The 17,200-nt window shown below is 39.9% G+C and overlaps 2 protein-coding genes across 3 annotated transcripts in view; one reads left to right on the top strand and one right to left on the bottom strand.

Moving 5' to 3' along the window:
• Nucleotides 1-2,695, top strand: part of KLHL32 (kelch like family member 32) — a 124,885-nt gene extending 122,190 nt beyond the window's left edge. For both annotated transcript variants that reach the window (XM_071446159.1, XM_071446167.1), the window contains exon 11: nt 1,349-2,695. In XM_071446159.1, coding sequence (XP_071302260.1) covers nt 1,349-1,510 — 162 coding nt within the window. In that variant the 3' untranslated portion in view covers nt 1,511-2,695. The remainder of the gene's footprint in view (nt 1-1,348) is intronic.
• Nucleotides 2,696-9,977: 7,282 nt separating this feature from the next.
• The window catches only part of MMS22L (MMS22 like, DNA repair protein), an 88,676-nt gene continuing 81,453 nt past the window's right edge, over nt 9,978-17,200 (bottom strand). The window contains exons 22-25 of the mRNA XM_071446147.1: nt 15,738-15,904; nt 14,247-14,343; nt 12,950-13,117; nt 9,978-10,689 (exon numbers count right to left, since the gene is read on the bottom strand). Coding sequence (XP_071302248.1) covers nt 10,605-10,689; nt 12,950-13,117; nt 14,247-14,343; nt 15,738-15,904 — 517 coding nt within the window. The 3' untranslated portion in view covers nt 9,978-10,604. The remainder of the gene's footprint in view (nt 10,690-12,949; nt 13,118-14,246; nt 14,344-15,737; nt 15,905-17,200) is intronic.

The raw sequence follows: 17,200 nt of genomic DNA on the forward strand, positions 1-17,200 counted from the left end.
TGCCTTAAAGCTTCAGTGGAAGTTTTTTGATCCCTGCCCTAGGCAATAGGTTCTCCTACAAACTCATCTGCTCTCCCATCTTTTATAAAAGCAGCTCACCCACAGATCCATGGCTTTCAGGTATTTTGGTACAGAAATTAGGAATTCTTATCTTTCTGCATGTTTCTGAGTGAAGCAGTTCAGCATCACAGCCACTGCTTTGTCACCAGCTGGGCAGTTAAAAGCAGAAACTCCTGTTTATATCTCAGTTTCTGCACTTTTGCTGATAAACAACATTTTTATTAGCTTCCAACTTTTTGGATTTTAGAATTTCACCTCCAAACTGTCCCATAAGAATAGAGGTTAGGCTTAGCATAAGAAGGGAGTATATTAGGTTGCCAAGCTGCTGGTCTTACATTGAACACTTAGTAGCATGAATTTGTAAAGAGTAAGATAACACAAGATAAACAGTTAAAAACATGTTCTGGTCACTGGTATAATTGTGTTTTCACAAGTTGTTGGATACCACACAAAAAAAAATTCTTGGAAAAAGTCATTCAGGCTGGCTTGGATATAGCTGACATAAAATGCTTTGATGGAGTAATAGCACTGTGTAGAGGTAGCAGCTGTGCTCCACCAGTGGGCTCGTTTATAATCAACAGGTACTCTGCAGTATTGCACCTGGGTTTTAACATGGCTTAGTGACAAGCAAAAATAATCCTGGGATCTTGCTTTCTTAAATGGACATTTGTCCACATCCCCAGACTGGTTGTGAACTGGCAGCCTGCCTGACACAGTCCCCACATAAAAGGGAAAAGAAATATAATGAGTGATTTGGCAGAGCTGTGTGTGCTGTCCCTCCTCAGCTGTTGGCAGTGTGCCTGGCTTTAACCAGCAAAACTAGCCCTTTTATCTTCCAATTGAGGAAATCTGAGGTTGCTCTCTCCTTTGGAAGAAAAAATTCCATTTTTTCTTTAAATTTCTTTACTTACTTTAAGTCACTCATTTATTTGGCATTCCCATCTTCCACAGAGCTTCTGTGCCCCCTAAATACCTTGGAGCTGACAAGCGATTTCTGCTCTGTGCTAACAGGAGCCCTTCTGTGCAGAGTAACCCACTTGCATGGCTGCACATTTTCCTGCCAGCAAGCAGGATCCAATGTCATTGTTTGCTCCTGAGTGCCTGAGCACTCAGGTTTTGGGTTGGGTGATGAGAACAGCAAATGGATCACCAGATCCATAAATAATCTAACAATTATCTGAAACTACCTTTATGCTGGGATTAATAGTAAATACATGAGATGGGTGCCAGCAAATTTGTTTCAGCTTTCTTCTGTGATCCAAAAATATTTGTATGCTTTGCCATGCAGGTGCTGGATGTTAGCAAGGAGGGGAAGGAAGAGGTATTCTATGGGCCTACGCTCCCCTTTGCTTCCAACGGAATAGCAGCCTGCTTTCTTCCAGCTCCTTATTTCACGTGCCCCAACCTTCAGACTCTGCAAGTGCCTCACCACAGGATCGGCACAATGTGACACATTCCTTGCGCTTCAGGGAATCGGAAGTGGAAAACGTCAAACCCCATAGGGTTTGATAGAAGGGTTTCTCTGGGTCAGTGAGAAGAGTCCATCCACTTGGGCTGCTGCTTTACCATCACACATTTGTCGTAAGGCCAGATCCCAGCAGGCAGGAAGGAAGTCCCAAAGGCTGCGTGTGGTTTCTCTCCTGGGCTCAGAGGTGGCAGCGGATGCGTGAGCGCGTTGTGCAGTTCTGCCGGTGACCACTGGCTACCTGTCTCCTTCATTTCCTTATGCAACTTCATCAGGCATTGTGGATGCTCTCAGCTCTTCCTGGGCCGCTGCTCTTTGGAGTCTGCACATTCAGTTGTTCACCAGTGGCGCTTTCAAAGACAATAAAAAAGCTCTGTTTATGTTGACAAAGATGATATAATACCGTGCTAATTATGCAACTTACTCAATACCTTTGGCAAAAAGAATAACAAATGTGTTGACTTCCAATTCTGAACTCCATTGTTTACAGTTTCTCATTTAATAATACTTCATTTGAAATTTAAATACTTCAAAACAGATTAAAACAAAAATAAAAAACAAACAAGCCCTATAGGATATGAGGAACAGATAAAAATTGTCTCAGCTGAAAGGCAAAGAAAATGAAGCTTCACGGTTAAACTCAAGTCTGAACTGAATGTGTTTGTCTGAGACTCTAAAGATTGTTTGGGATGTCATTTACCAAGGTCTACTACCAAATAAATGTTACCTTCTGTCATATGATCAATTCTTCCTGACAGCTGCAGTCTTTTAATGGTGGAGATCAGCCTCTTTACTGCATAATTAAAATGTGCCATTTACTTAATATTTTTAATATCCAGTTTGCAAGGGGTCACCACATTTACAATTATCAATGAACAGTCTCATTTTGTCCAACATATGGTCCCACAAATCACTGGTCTCCAGAGGCTAAACAGGTGTAGAACAATGTCAATATTTATTTATTTATCGTTTCAGTTTATATAGTGTGTCTCCATTCCACTCTCCAGGCATATGCCAGCTCACAGCAAATACTCTAACCTGGTGTATTTTGGCTTTGCTTGGCTACTGCAGTCCCTGTCTCTTATCTCTGTTTTATTTACATATTGAACAAAAATGTCAATGTTTGTAAATATTAACCAAGCATGTAATTAAATCTTTCTCTATTTCTGATTTATGGATACTCTGCACTTCTCTGCCTTACCTACTGATCAGCTCCCTGCCACTGTGCTGCCTGAGCAGACCTATCAAATTCCTGCTGATGCTCCTGCTATTCCACATGAGGAATGTGCTGCAGCAGTAGCCCGTGCCTGCTGGACAGGAACAGGTTTGACTTCATCCAGTGAGCAGAGCTCACTATCTTTTAAGGGTCTGATTACAGGGAGGTAACTTTATTATCATTTCTGTCTGGCGCTGGGCAGTGTACCGGTGGAACATCCCCTTTCCTTTTCCATACTTATCAGTTTAGAATGTTTTATGGTTGGGTTTTTGTTGTTTTTTTGCTGAGCTTCCTCACTTTCATTGCCTCGAGCAGAGCTGCAGCTGCACAGTCTTTGCCTGGCACACTGACTTGAGTTGCTAACACCATCTCACTCTGGGCACCAAGCACACCTATATCTAGGCAGCACTTTATGCTGCGTGGAGCTGGATCGGCTGTACATTGAGACACGTTTTAATTTCTTGGTTTAATTTGTTTGATCTCCTGGAAATCTGCATGCAAGGGATGGATCTCTGAACAGTCCATTTACAGAAATTGTTTTCCTGTGTGGGCTGCAGGGCCCAAGCCAGGCAAGTACACAAACTTTGACTTAGGTGTGGCTTTCAGGGACACAAACGGAGTGCATGTCTCATTTTCAAGAGGAGGGTGGCTAAAATAATCAAAACCTGTACAGGGGCTTTGAGTCTCATCTCAGATGTACCATACCAGGTGAGTGATCTGCTTTTGTTTCAGGGGCAGAACCGACACCATTTGTAAAGCCCAGGGCACTTCTGGGCAATTGTGCAAAGTGTGTTTTCTGTGTCTGTTTAGTTTGGAGACTTTTATTCCTAGGTCTCATAGCTTACTATGGCTGTAGCTATGGAATCATTTCTAAACTGCTGCTTCTGGAGAGCAGGGGGAGGGATTAGGATGGATCAGGACAGCTGCTGAGCAGCGGCAGAAAGTGGCAGCAGTGGCCTGGGTTTGAGAAGCAGAGGGGGGCAGCTTCCTTATGCAAAGCAGCATGTGCCTCTTGGTTCGAGGTCTGAAAGGCAAGAGAGCTGTTTATCATGTTTGTTCTGCCCTTTAGACACTTCTGCTGCTCTGGTTGTTGTCACCAATTGTCTGCACTGTGAATGGCAGTTTTAAACAGCTGTGCAATTGCATTATATTGGTTAGGGGTGCCTCTGCCACAGAGCCTCAGGACAACACATATGCTCCTATAAGTGTCAGGATCCTGCTCTGGCTCTTAATCATCAGGCTTCACTGATTACAGAGGTCTTTCACAGCAACCTCTTAGTCACTTAAGTTTTGTGTCACACTTTCCTATCTGGGTCTTTCTGCTTTTGTTGCAGGACCTACAGGACAGATGGAGGGTGCTTTGCTGCACCTTAAGTCAGAACATAGCCCTTGCCAGATGAGCAAAACCCAGTTAATTATTGCCAGGTAAGAAAAGAGAGGAGTGTGGATGCACAGAGCAGACAGAGAGCACCCTGCTGTGGCTGAGAGGTCTCAGCTGAAGGAGTGAGGATGGGAGAGCAAGGCTGGCTTCATCTGCCACCTGCAGCTGTGCAGGTCTCCTGCAAAGGCTGCCTGGTGAGCTGAAGTTTCTGAATCATCGTGTCCTCACTCTGCCATCCTTCCATTGAATGTCTCTGGCTTCTCAAACTGCCATGGTTGCAGAATCCTGTGCGTGACCTCCTGATCCACCTGTGATGTTCTAAATTTTGTACTATTTTGGGCAGACATAGGACTCTGAACCCAACCTTCATACCTACCCAGCCTGCTGGTTTTGGTACGTACCTCTGACCCAGTTTAGCTCAGTTTTTTCCACACAGCCTTAAAACTGTCCAGAACAAGAATATTATTCCATGCTTACTGGTTCTGATCATCACAGTGGGAGAGCAGATGCCAGCACAAGTCATTTATCCAGTTAGGAGTGTGCAAGGTAAGGGGAGCAGTTGCAACCAGTGAGAACTCACTACTGCTTCAGGGAAATAGGTGTTCGTACCAGTGAGTAATGCAGCAGTCACTGACTGTCCTGTTTGGAAAAAAGTGCAGTTCTGTGCCCTGAATTCCTTAGATTTACACATTAAGGCTATTTATATCTGCAGCTAAGACTTTTGGGTCACAAGATCTTGAAGAGCTGTACTGAAGAGCTATTCTCTGATCTTTTTCAGGCCACACCCTTAAAGAATAATATTCCATCCTTTATATAGCTTTAATTAAAGTATATAAATATATACTTCACAAGCAGCAGCAGCACTAACAGCCTCTTCTGCCACTTTGGTGTCTCTTGAGCATTTCACACCCAAGTGCTGACTAAAGGAACACTCACATTTGATAAGCCAGTGTGCAGCAGTTCTGCTTCTGTACAGTAATGTTCTTGTAATCCTTTAACTTCTAGTTGTGGCTTACGATTTTCTTCTTAGTTTAGCAGCTTCTGAGCCAAGTTCCTGACTTTCAGAAGAGCTTCTGAAACTTCTGTTACTCTTTTTCATCTAAATTTTGCCTTCCCCAGTTACCCTCCCCCAAACCTGTACAGACATTTAGTACATCAGTTGCAGAATGGTGGAGAAACAGATAATTGAATATTCACACATGCAGAAACAACCCAGGCAGAATGTGGAACAATGTGGAAACAGGCGCGAAAAGAGGCGGCATCTGTTTATTGAAAATTAAAATGTAGAATAAATTAAGAGGGCAAGGTTAAAACACTTCATCTGCAGACAGAGTTTGTAGGGGAAGAAGACTGCAGGAAGTTTAGCACACAGATTGTGTATAAAGGACTTATGCAGTTCTATTTTTGCAAAATGAGGAGGTTTTCCCCCTCCAAGGACATGTTATAAAGGGATAAAGTGTCCACGTAAAGAATGGTTTTCCAATAGAGATGATTATATATAGCAGTTTCACAGTAATGCCAAAATTAAAATGCTTAAAACGTTAATGTTGCAATGCTTCAAGTGCTGAAGAACAGAGTAAGTATTTTTAGCAATACCCTCAATTCATGTAAGTAAATGCTGTGCTAATTTTTCCACCGGTGCCTCTGCAGGTCATGCTGGGCCTTTCTAAAACAAATAATGAATTTAGCAAATTTGCATTTTTAATGCCTGTTTTGGTGTCATTCTGCAAGGAGAAGGGTAGAGCCAAGATAGTGTTTGATGGACTGACAAATGCAGTGAATTCAGTTGTAATGTGGAATTACTCTGCTGGCATTTCCAAAGGCCTGTAAAGCTAGCACATCTATGAATAGAGCATCTGAGCTTTTTCCTTTTTTTATTTTTTTTTGTTGTTGTTGTTGTTTTTGTTCTGTACATACCTTTGCACTTTGTACATTAGGCTTACAAAAGGTTTATCACTTTAAAGCTGCTCAAGTAGACAAAAGCCATATCCTAGTCATTCATCATAAAACAAGCTTAATTATGCTAGGACATATTGACACTGCATCAGATTTTTAATCTTCAACATAATTTTATAAGCATTGCTAACAGATGGGCTGATTACACTGAATTTGAGTTTTAAGTAATAGTTAAAAATTCTAAAATATGATTAAACTGGAAATACCCATTGCATACCTAATTTTCAAAAAGCTTCTGAAAGAAGGAAAACCAGAGTGCAGTAAAACCTCTTTTTTGTTTCCTGAGTGAACTATATTGCATTTAAGTGCAAAGTTATCAAAGTTCCTTAGATGATCAAGCAGTTTATGCTATTGGCAGCTCCTCTTCTGTTCAATTACAACAGATAGGCCAGGACCTTATTTTTACCATGGGTCTGCTGCTCTATTCCAGCATAAAAGACGTGAACTTTTCTATTTCAGAACCTCTTTTTTATCAAAACACGTACCCTCCCCTCTTTTTTTTTTCCATTGAAAATGAAAGCAAAGAGTAATTAAAATTAGGATGTTTCTGCTCTTCAATAACAATTACAAATGTAGAATTCTTACGAAACAGAGGGACAGCTTTGTGGGACTAATGGAAGTCACATGTCAATTCTGAACAGAAGGTATTTTTTTTCATGTTATCTTTTTAAGGTTACTAAAGGAAAGACAAGCCAGTCTTCCCTCTGCCTGCCATTGTTCATCATGTGCTGGACATGTGTTTTATATCACAAGGGTGATAATGGGTCAGAGGTGATTGGTATCCTGAGTTCTGGAATAGGGGAAATACAAAGATTAAATACTGTCTATTTAGATCTCAATTCTATACATTGCAATAAAAAAAGGGTGCTTAGTATATATATACACACGCATCACAAAAATGTGTCCTCTTTTATTCTGGAACAGTCCTCTGGCCAAGGAGATAAGTGTGGAAAATTCTGGCAAGGCTTATGATGGCTTAGTTTCAGACAGGTCTCCCATCACCAGTATTAACATTTCCAAATGAAAGGCCACTGGTCGCAGACTGAGGGCAAGAAAAAGCATACTGAAATTAAAAATTTTGTTAAAACTCCACTGACCGTGTGGCTGCATGAACCTGCAGCCCCAGAAGGAATCTCAGAACCTTGGAAAAGCTTTAAGGCAAGTAGAGCTGTGGATGCATAGCTCTCCAGTGGACACTAAGCTGCCTTAAAGCTTTTCCAAGGTTCTGAGATTCCTTCTGGGGCTGCAGGTTCGAGCAGCCCCACGTTGGGCGCCAATATATGGAATATTAATCCCAATATTTCCGGGTGGGACGTGCCTGGCCCCGTCTGACCCTTACTGCTGGGCCAAAGGCGGTAGCTGTGGTGTTTCCCCTCAGAGATACCTTTGGCCGGCTGGGTGCTGCAGCTGGGCACTCAGAACAAATCCAGGCAAAATAGGAACTCAGTTTACCTCTGCTGGAAAAGGTTCAGGTGACGGTGAAGAGAAAGGAGAGGATTCTATTGTAGAGTTTTAATCCAGAGTTTTATTGCAGGATGGTAGGTCTCTGAAAGAGCTCCCAATAGAATCCAGACCGCAGGGTCTCGTCTCCTTTTAAGCCCCGGGGACAGAGGGAGGGGAAGGGACAGGTGAGGGCCAACCAGATGTGAGGAGGGGAAGGCTCAAGGGGTATAGACACTTGGACAGGCCAATGAGCCCAGACCTGAGGGGCATCTTTTGAACTTCTGCCAACCACACGACGCCCTTGCTGGAATGTTAAGATTGATGGACAGCTCTTAGCAGGAGGGCACAAGGGGAAAGGAAAGGTTGGCACACCTGAGGAGTTGGGACAGGTGAAACAGGAAATGGCATCACACTGCAACAACTGACAAACACTGATTCTATAGTTATGAGTAATTAATTAGATGTCTACTAGTTTTGGCTGGGGTGAAGTTAATTTTCTTCACTCTATCTTCTTAGAGATGTTTTTGTTATTGCTGAGCAGGGCTTACACAGAGCCAAGGCTTTTCTGCTTCTCGTAGTGCCGGGCTGGGGAGGGGGCTGGGGGTGCTTGGGAGGCTGGAAGGGGACACAGCTGGGACAGGTGAACCCAAACTGACCAAAGGGACATCCCAGAGCATGTGACATTTTTAAACAATGTACTGGGAGACACCCTCACCATCCTCTAAGTACAACAGCCCTGCAATGAGTAGCAATCTTCAGATGAGTGAGGTTGCTTAGAACCTCATCTTACCTGACCTTCAATGTCTCCAGGGATGGAGCGTCTACCAACTCTCTGAGAAACCTGTCCTAGTGTTTCACCATCCTCATAATAAAGAAAATTCTTTCACAGATCTAGTCTGAATCTACCCTTTTTTAGACCAAACTCTTCAGTGTAAAATACTATAGAAAGGTTTAATTTAAATGTTTATTGCCTTAAGCAGCCTCTATACAGACAACATCTAATAAGATATATATATATTTTTTTAGCCTTTAGGTTTTTTCCTACATTTTAGTTAAAACCAGCATTTTCTTCATTCCTTCTGACTGGTTTGGGACTGCTGTTTAGTGTATGCTTGGTAGGTCAGCATAAACTAGTACTCTGCAAGTCTTTCTCTCATTAATATTATTGGAACTATCATTCACATTTGCAAATGTCCATACCACCCATCAGATCCCCCATTTGGCACTGCTTGATGACTATGATGCAAAATGCCTTGTTTCTGTTTGCATTAACTTTGTGACAAAGAAGAATTATATTTTCCAAACTGTTTTAATTAGTTTCTTATGTGCCAGGAGCTGCTATGCATTTACATAAAGTCCTGTTGCTTTTTCAGAAACTTCCAGCCACCACAGATAATATTAAATATGTCCTTAATAACCTACTAAACACATCATTAAGTGCTTCATTGTAATGTCTGTTCTATCCTTTAAAATCACAGTTTTTACTTTCAGGAAGTAATGCTACAGTCAGACATCTGTTCTGGGATCTACTGTGTGGTAGGACTCAAATTTCAAAAGCATCTCAATTAATTCCTCATGGAGAGGGGTGTTTTTAATTTTTTTCAAAAAAGCTTTTCAGAAGCAGAATCCTCCTGGGATGAATAAAACTCCCAGGTACATAAGCTTACGAGAAGCTACAATGCAAGTTCAATAAGTTACTTTCATAATGAAAAGAACCTCCATGTTCTGCACTATTAAGTAGCCTAAAGAGGCTTTTAGTTACTGCATTATCTGAAGTACCGATAGCTGATTTAGGCAAGAAGATTATCTAGTTCAACTTGATAAGATTACTGTAACGAAAGGGAAGCTGCTCTGAACAAGATTTTAGGGATTTTTGTGGAGCTATTAGACATAAAAATAATTTTTTCCTTCCTGTTAACATTGTAAAATTAAAATATGAGTGACTTTAAAAGTAAGAGCCTGCTCACTGGTGTTGCCATTAATGGCAAACCCAACACACTCCAAAGTCCAGTAAGTAGTTTCAGAAATTTTCAGAAAGCTTCAGATTATTAAGGGAAGTGAAAAGTGTGGATACCATAGCCATCAATGAAAGTTTCCTGAGCACTTTGAGGAAAAAAATGTAGAAAAAGTTACAGACCTAGATCCACCCTGGAAAGACCCATAACACTGCAAAATATTTGAAAGATCCAACTTTCCCAGCAAACAGGAATAATTACTAGCCTATTATCAAATTATTTTAATTAGAAGTCTGTCCTCTCTTCTTTTTCCCTCCCACCTTTCACACCTAGTATAAGTGTATAACTAATAATGTCATGACTAATTAAAAGACCATTGGGACCCCTGGAAAATATAGATCAATTTTAAGAACATAGCATTAAAAAGAAAGGGAACAGGAAATCTAAACCTGCCTTTTCTTATATTATCCATGAAGAAAACAGAGAGGTTTTACAATGGAATATGAAATACTGAAATGTTTTAATACAGGTGGAAGTCAAAGACAGCTATATACATTCTGTGCAACACAAACATATTAAAAAAATACTCTCTCTTAACACAAGCTTTATCACACCGGCACAATCCCTGGTGAACGCACTGCATTCAACAAGTTGAGTACTAGAGAGCACATGTTTTTCCCATTCTACTAAAATAATAAATTAGAAATCATGAAAATATGATTTTCTTAAGAACAGACTGAATAAGACTTTCAAAAGTACACTATTTAAGAGAGACAGGTCTCATTCAATTGACTAAGTTGCAAAATTCTTTGAAATTCTGTCTTGTATGTTGCAATATAGACTCTATTTATACAGATATTTGAATCTGTAATAAATTAGTTTTCAATTTTTCTATTGCTATTCATCAGGATATTGAGTCAATCTTCAAATGCATGACAATAAAATACCAAAGTTTTTTTTTTTTCCAATTAATACATAAATTGGGGGAAAAATTGTGGAACAACCGCAAAAATTGATACATGTATTTCCATTGTAAAGATAAACAACTTGTCTAGTGTGTTGTAGTCTGTAGTTTTAGGTACCAACAATGTCATAATGTCCAAGAGGAAAGGATTAATCACCAGCACATTATTGATCTGTCTCATTTTCCAGTTTTTGTATCTCCTTTTGTCCAGCCTCTGCAAGGTGAGATAAGAGTCTCTTATACGCTTCTCTGTTGGGGGAAAAAACCAAAACATATAACATGTTACATGTTACTTTAATAATCTCACACATCCTAGGAGTAAAAGTGTGTAATTCCCAAACACATTGTTTAGATATTGAGATATTAAAACATTTTAACTTCCCTCCCCCCATTCAGCTGCTTTTTTGCTGTGACTCTTTAGCATGGCCAGATCAGAGGAAGAACAGGGACTGCACTGTTTACAGCTAGAAATGTAGTGGAGCTGCTTAGAAGCCTACTTGATTAGTAAACTGCTGTGAAATACAAGTTCCTTATTTAAAAACATGGAGTTTCCAAGGCCTAGATGATATTAGCATTCAGTCTTGATGATGTTTGCTCTCTCATTTCTGCCTAAGCAATCCCTGTGACTCTCACCACAGCACAGTGATGTGAGCCCCTCACACCCAACCAGATTCAGACAACCATCCTCAACCAAGGACAATAACTGTTTAAAATAAACCTGGAATTCAGAAGGGAGCTGTCACTCAAGTGGATTTTCCAGAAGAGTGCATATGTGTTGATGAGACTTTTCACCTTAAGTTCATTCTAATACTCTCCAACCCAAACAATGTAATTATTGTTAAAGTACTGCCTCTGACATTTAGGTCTTTTCTAATTATCTATTTTTGTCATGAAATATTAACTTGAGCAAACAAAACTGCAGTTTTCATACTAGTTCCTTGCAATTACAACACTGGACATCACCACTATAAGCATTTAATGTAACTTCTGAACCTTACTTCTTTTATAAATACAGATTTGCACTTTAATGTCTACAGTAATTGCACTGAATATGTTAATATCATGTTATTTAGAGTCTAGGACCAAAGAGAGAAAATCAGGTGTTCTTGAAGAGAGAAAATTAGTGTTCTTACAATAAAATGCTCATGGATCACCTCAGGCTGCTGGGTAATGGAGCACATTCTAAATACAAATTACTAATAGAAAACATCGACAACAGGTTAGCTAATATATATGGTTTAAGTGAGGAGGATAAAGGAAATGGAGCTCTTCAGTAATCTCCAAGCATATATTTCAGGAAGCTCAAACAACCTGCATGCTTTCAGCACTTTGTAGATAATGGGATGAATGTTACCATATTAACAGTATTTAGCAAAAGAAAAACAAGCAAAAATTTTAGCTGTGAAACACATTATCAAAAGATGAAAAGCAGGTTGTGTGGAAATCCTACATATAACAGTACATCAGGCTGATCCTGGGCAAATTCTCTTAAATAAAAGCAAATGCAGTTGTTGGTAGTGAATAGTAAAAAGTGAGTAATATAATTACAAATTAATTAAATACATTTTTCATTAAATGGAAGATGATACCCTGTGACTACACTTCAGTGTGTCATGAATTAGTCTTGTACAGCTCTGTCTTTTTATAGCCCAGGCCCTGCTGACACACACCTCAAAGCTTCCCCAGTGTGAGGCATGAGTGGATCCTCTCCTTTGAGTAGTCCCAGGATGTGCAGCAATGCAAACACTGGGGCCAGGGCCAGTTCCTTGCCCAGACCACAGGAGAGTCATGGGCAGCCTTCAAGTGAGCAGCACTAACAGGAAGAGCCCTTTTGGCTCAGGTGCCCCACAAGGCAGAGCTTCCTGGAGTTTTGTAGCAGTACTTGCATAGATGCTGAAAGGTCAGTGCTGCATTTGCACTCAGACACCACCATCCCTGCAGAGCTGCTCCCCTCCTGTGCCATTTCTCCTAATGCCAGATGGATTCAAGTGTCAAATATTTCTGTCCTGAGTTCCTGGGGGGCAAACCAAGGAATCGTGAGCCTGCTGTGCCTATTGGAGCCAGCCACAACTCTTCCAAGTTTAGATTATGAGAGAGCTCTTGATATTCAGTTGGGGGTATTTATTTTCCAAGCATCTCAGACCATACCTGATTATAGAATAATTTCACATATGACCCATAAAGTCCTCTAAAACACGGACTAACAGGAAAATTCTTTGGGTAAGTAATTCTTAATTCTGTTTTGCAATGAACATTGTAGAGACAACCTGGCTTCACAAAAATTCTACTCCAGCCTGTGGACCCTAGTATCAATACATCTCTAAAAATATTTAGCAAATATAGATGGCTTTAAACCATGAAAGGCTTGAGTTAAGGGAGATTTCTGGCTAAAAACACTTAGAAGTCACTCATATTTGAGTGTCTGTGCTGCTGTCTTACCACTGCTTTCTTTCAACAGAATTATCCTCTACTATTCATTGTGAAAAGTAATGTAAAATGAAAATCAAACCTCTGTGCAGCATTTCTTCCAAGGCCTTGTTTGTGCTCAGAGTCCTTCAGAGACTGTGTGATTGTGGGAATCAGGCTGGTAACTAAAGTCTGATCCAAGACTGCCACTGTCTCCAGTATGCTGAAAACCCGGTGATCATAGATAGCAGTGTAGTCCTGGATAAACTGCCTGGGGGGATACAGGGGCATTTAATGCAGGGTCAAAACGAGATGCAGAGAACATGCCAACAACAACTGTAGAGTCTAATCAGAACAAACAATCTGGCTGCATAGCAATTTTACTTTGTTACACTGGAATACTCTACCTGGAATGCTTTCTCTAAACAAAGGATGGTTTTGAAGCCTAATGCTAAAAATTCCACACATTTATTTTCAAGTAATTTGGCAGATTCTGCTGCTGTTTCACCAGGACTACCTTGTTTGTAATGTGTGTGAATGCAAAACTAAAGCATACATTTCTTATTTAATAAATAATAATTGTAATAAAAAGACTAACAAAACAAGAGTTTTAGATTCAAATTTGCAAAAACAATGTTGGCATTTCTTATAAAGCTCCCCTGGACCTTAAATAGGGCAGACCATTAGATGGAAGTACATCCATTTGCCATCCTGAGGACCTGAAGACTTTAAGGCTCACAGATTACATTCAAATCAAAATTAGCACCCTAGGGATGCCAGATCCCATGAAATTGATGTATCACATATGGACTGGCATTCCCACAAACACCCTTTCTTTTTTCAGTGAGTCTCTCTCAAGGCTTTCACCTAGACCTAGCCCAATACAGCAGCAGTGCTTAAGGTTTGCAGAATGTCTTTGAGTGCCAGGTGATGCAGCTCTGCTACTGTATCCATGGAAGACACAGGATTCATTTTGCAGAGCTATGAAATAAGGATAATTTACATTATAATAATCTATTATTGTCACAAAATCAAATAAAAAAGCTAAGCTTGTTATATGAATATTAGTTGCACTTCAAATTAGGCACACACATCTTTCACAGCACCATCAGCATTCCTGAGGAGTTTTTCCCATCACAGGAGCAACACACCTCCCTACTATATGCCTCTCAAAATAGTACCTCATCCATGAGGAAGCAGGTATGCCTCTCACTTCTGCTTTTCTGCTCAGGCTTTTTGGCAAAGCTGTGTTCAAATCCAGTGCCAAAAGTATCATTACTAAAATACCATAAACAAGCAACAATGCAACATGTTAGGATAATTAGTTATTTTAAGAAAACATGTTTGCTGTCAATTGGGTTGCAGCAGCTTTGCTGCCAGTTGGCATATTTTCTGGTTACCTAAATACAGAAGTCAGCTGGGTGGCATGTTCTCCTCCTGACCCTGCTTGGCAGTCTTCTACCATGTACTGTACAATGTCTGTAGATATTTTTTTAACTGCAAAAGAAAAATCACAGGATTCACACAGAGCTCTTGAATTGACCATCTGGAGAATGTCTTTCATGAAGACAAAAATTTTTAAATGAGAAAAAAAAAGGTTTAATATTTCTTTGATGCAAGTGAAATGATTGTGAGAGCACTTAGTTAGATTGGCTATAAAGAACAGAATGAGTCACGGGTTTATGCAAAATCTTATTTTCACCACCATTATCCTTTAAACAGATTTTTAAATACACTATGTTTTTTTAAATTTAAAGCCAAGATATATACATTTAGAGGAAATAGAGATTTTATTTAAATCTAAGTTCTGTTTATATTCTTTAGGCATTCCTATTTGATTCAAAAGAAAGGTAGTTACAATATTATATTCTGCTCAAAGCTGTGTGGATCTAGTCTGTAATTTCAGTAGTGGAGGTTGTTCTGAAATGCATCCTAACTCTGTTTTTTAAGGCAAAAAACCTCTAAAAAACCCAACAACCTGTCCCACTGTTTTCTCAGTAATTGTTTCCAAATAAATATCCAAGTTGCAAGATACAGCTCTTCATTTATAAATGTGGAACTGGGCTGCAAGGACTTTTCTAGAATGGTGTGGCAGAGCCCTGGCTACAGCAGCCCAGGACTTCCAGAGCTCATTGCACCAGCACATTGCAATGTGGGTACTCAGATTTTAGCAGATATGGCTGTGATGGCAAAATGGGGAAGAAAATTGGTGATGACTGAGCCAATTTCCTAAGCACATCTTGTCCCTGAAACTATTATAGACCAGATCAAACAGTACTTTATCAGAGAAAATTCCCAGGAGAAGTCAGAGGTGAATCCAAATTTTGCTTAATGTCTCTCTAGCAGCAAGAAATGGAAATTTTGAGCTCAGATACATTCATTATACAATGGTGGGGTGAAAAGAGTGCTTCGTTCTCTAAGTACCTAAAAATAAAGATGTTCTTGCTACAAAACAAAGCATGCTAAAAGAAGAAAGAAGACTCAAAGATACCTTCAGAGAGCAACATGCTACTTTTAATCCATTTATAATGCCTCTGTTATAGGGGAGAACATAACACTAGTCTTATTTGGTCTCAAAACTTTAGGTGGAAGAAAAGTTCCACAATTGCTAATGGAGGAGATTATATGGGAAGGATAGGGAAAAAAGGAAATGCCTTCAGATTCCTGAGAAGCTGATTAGTTCATTAGAGAGTTAAATGAGGCAGGATTTCTCTGCCTGAGAGGCAAAAGTCCCAGACCAGTTAATGAAAAAAAAGCCTCATCCAGTTTATCTGGCCAGATTGTTTTATTCATCTCATCTGAGAGTCTTAAATACTGGGATAAAAGATGCTCAGCAGTGCAGAAATCTTGCAGGTGTGGAGAGATGTACTTAAAGCAAACAAACAGCTCACCTTGCAGCTCATTAACCAGTACCAAGCACTTCAACACAGCTGGGAGAACCAAGTCTATGTCACACAGTTCAGTGCTCTGGGTTCTCTGAAGTACTTCAAAAATGAAAGCAAGAACAGAGGCCAAGCGAGGAGGTGGAGCATGCCCTTTGAACTGCAGGTAGTTTTCCCTGGGAAGACAAAGCAAGCCAGAACAAAGTCTATGATTTGGGGTTTTTTTCCATGTAATGCAAGCACCATATACCTTAAAATAACTGTGATATTTCAGCAGGAGGCCTATTACATAGATTTCTATCTTTATCTAGGCTTAAATAATGGCTTCTATTTATCTTAGTTGTAGCAATGACTCCCATTTGTCAGAGGACAGTGATATCTTCTGACTCTTCTGTTCAGAGAGGAGTGAGAAATAAGAGCCATCATAATTAAGGTTAAAACCCAAGTGTGACTATTAAAAGCTAAATACAAAGGTAGCTTCATAATACAATTGAATTAATGAAAGAATCAAGATTCTAAAATACTAAACCAACATGCATAATACAGCTGTTATTTAATTACATTATTTAGCTTTATGTGCTTTTGCAAACTCACAATCATACTTGTGGTAACAGCTCTGCTGTTACACTGGTACTGTTATTTGATTTTTGTAAACAGTGTGTTGTAACAGGACAGCCAGTGACTGATTTTGTTCTGTCAGAATTAACACAAACATCTCCAATATAAAATCTGGCACAAGGATAAAAGGTGACCAACAAGAGCAAATTTTAACATCACATACATGGAGTGTTCCAATTTTAACACATTGATTTGTTCATTTTCTACAAAAGAATACAAGAATATCAACTACTGTTGGTTTGGCACCACAAATTAATGGAATCTGAAGACACTAAGTTTTGCAGGTGAAAGAGAACACAGCATTTATTCATCAGTCAGCAAGAGCACTCCCAGAACCTTAAAAAAAATTTAAAATATTTAATATTAGGTACTGCTACCTACTCAAACAAGGCACATATGTTGGCCGAGCAGTGTGTCAATTAAAAACCAGCATCCTTATTAAAAGCTCAGTAAAGAGTGCTTCTACAACTTTCAAATGAAATGTGACTTTCAGAGCTCTGTGTACTTCACTGCACTGCTTCAGAGCACTGGTGTGACTTGGCCAATGAAAGCTGTGACACCCACAGTTCTTGTATCATGTGGTCTGTCTAACTTTAATATTAGCAACTCTGAAATCTTCTGTCTCATTAATTGCTCTGAAAATTTCCCACTTTTTTTTTTGTGTGTTCTTCCACTACAACAGCTCTGTGAGCTGGGTAATACAATCCTGATGGTGAGGTTCCCTTTCCCCCTGCAGCAGCAGCAATATATTCACTGCTTCCATACGGCAAAGTGGTGAGCAAACTGCACCTATTTGTGTACAGACCCCATGACTGCCTCATGACCACCCAGCACTTTGTAAACCAGAGTGCTGC

The sequence above is a fragment of the Agelaius tricolor genome, unplaced genomic scaffold (assembly GCF_023055355.1).
Source record: "Agelaius tricolor isolate 1412-34295 unplaced genomic scaffold, bAgeTri1.0.p SCAF_1, whole genome shotgun sequence".
Classification (NCBI taxonomy): domain Eukaryota; kingdom Metazoa; phylum Chordata; class Aves; order Passeriformes; family Icteridae; genus Agelaius; species Agelaius tricolor.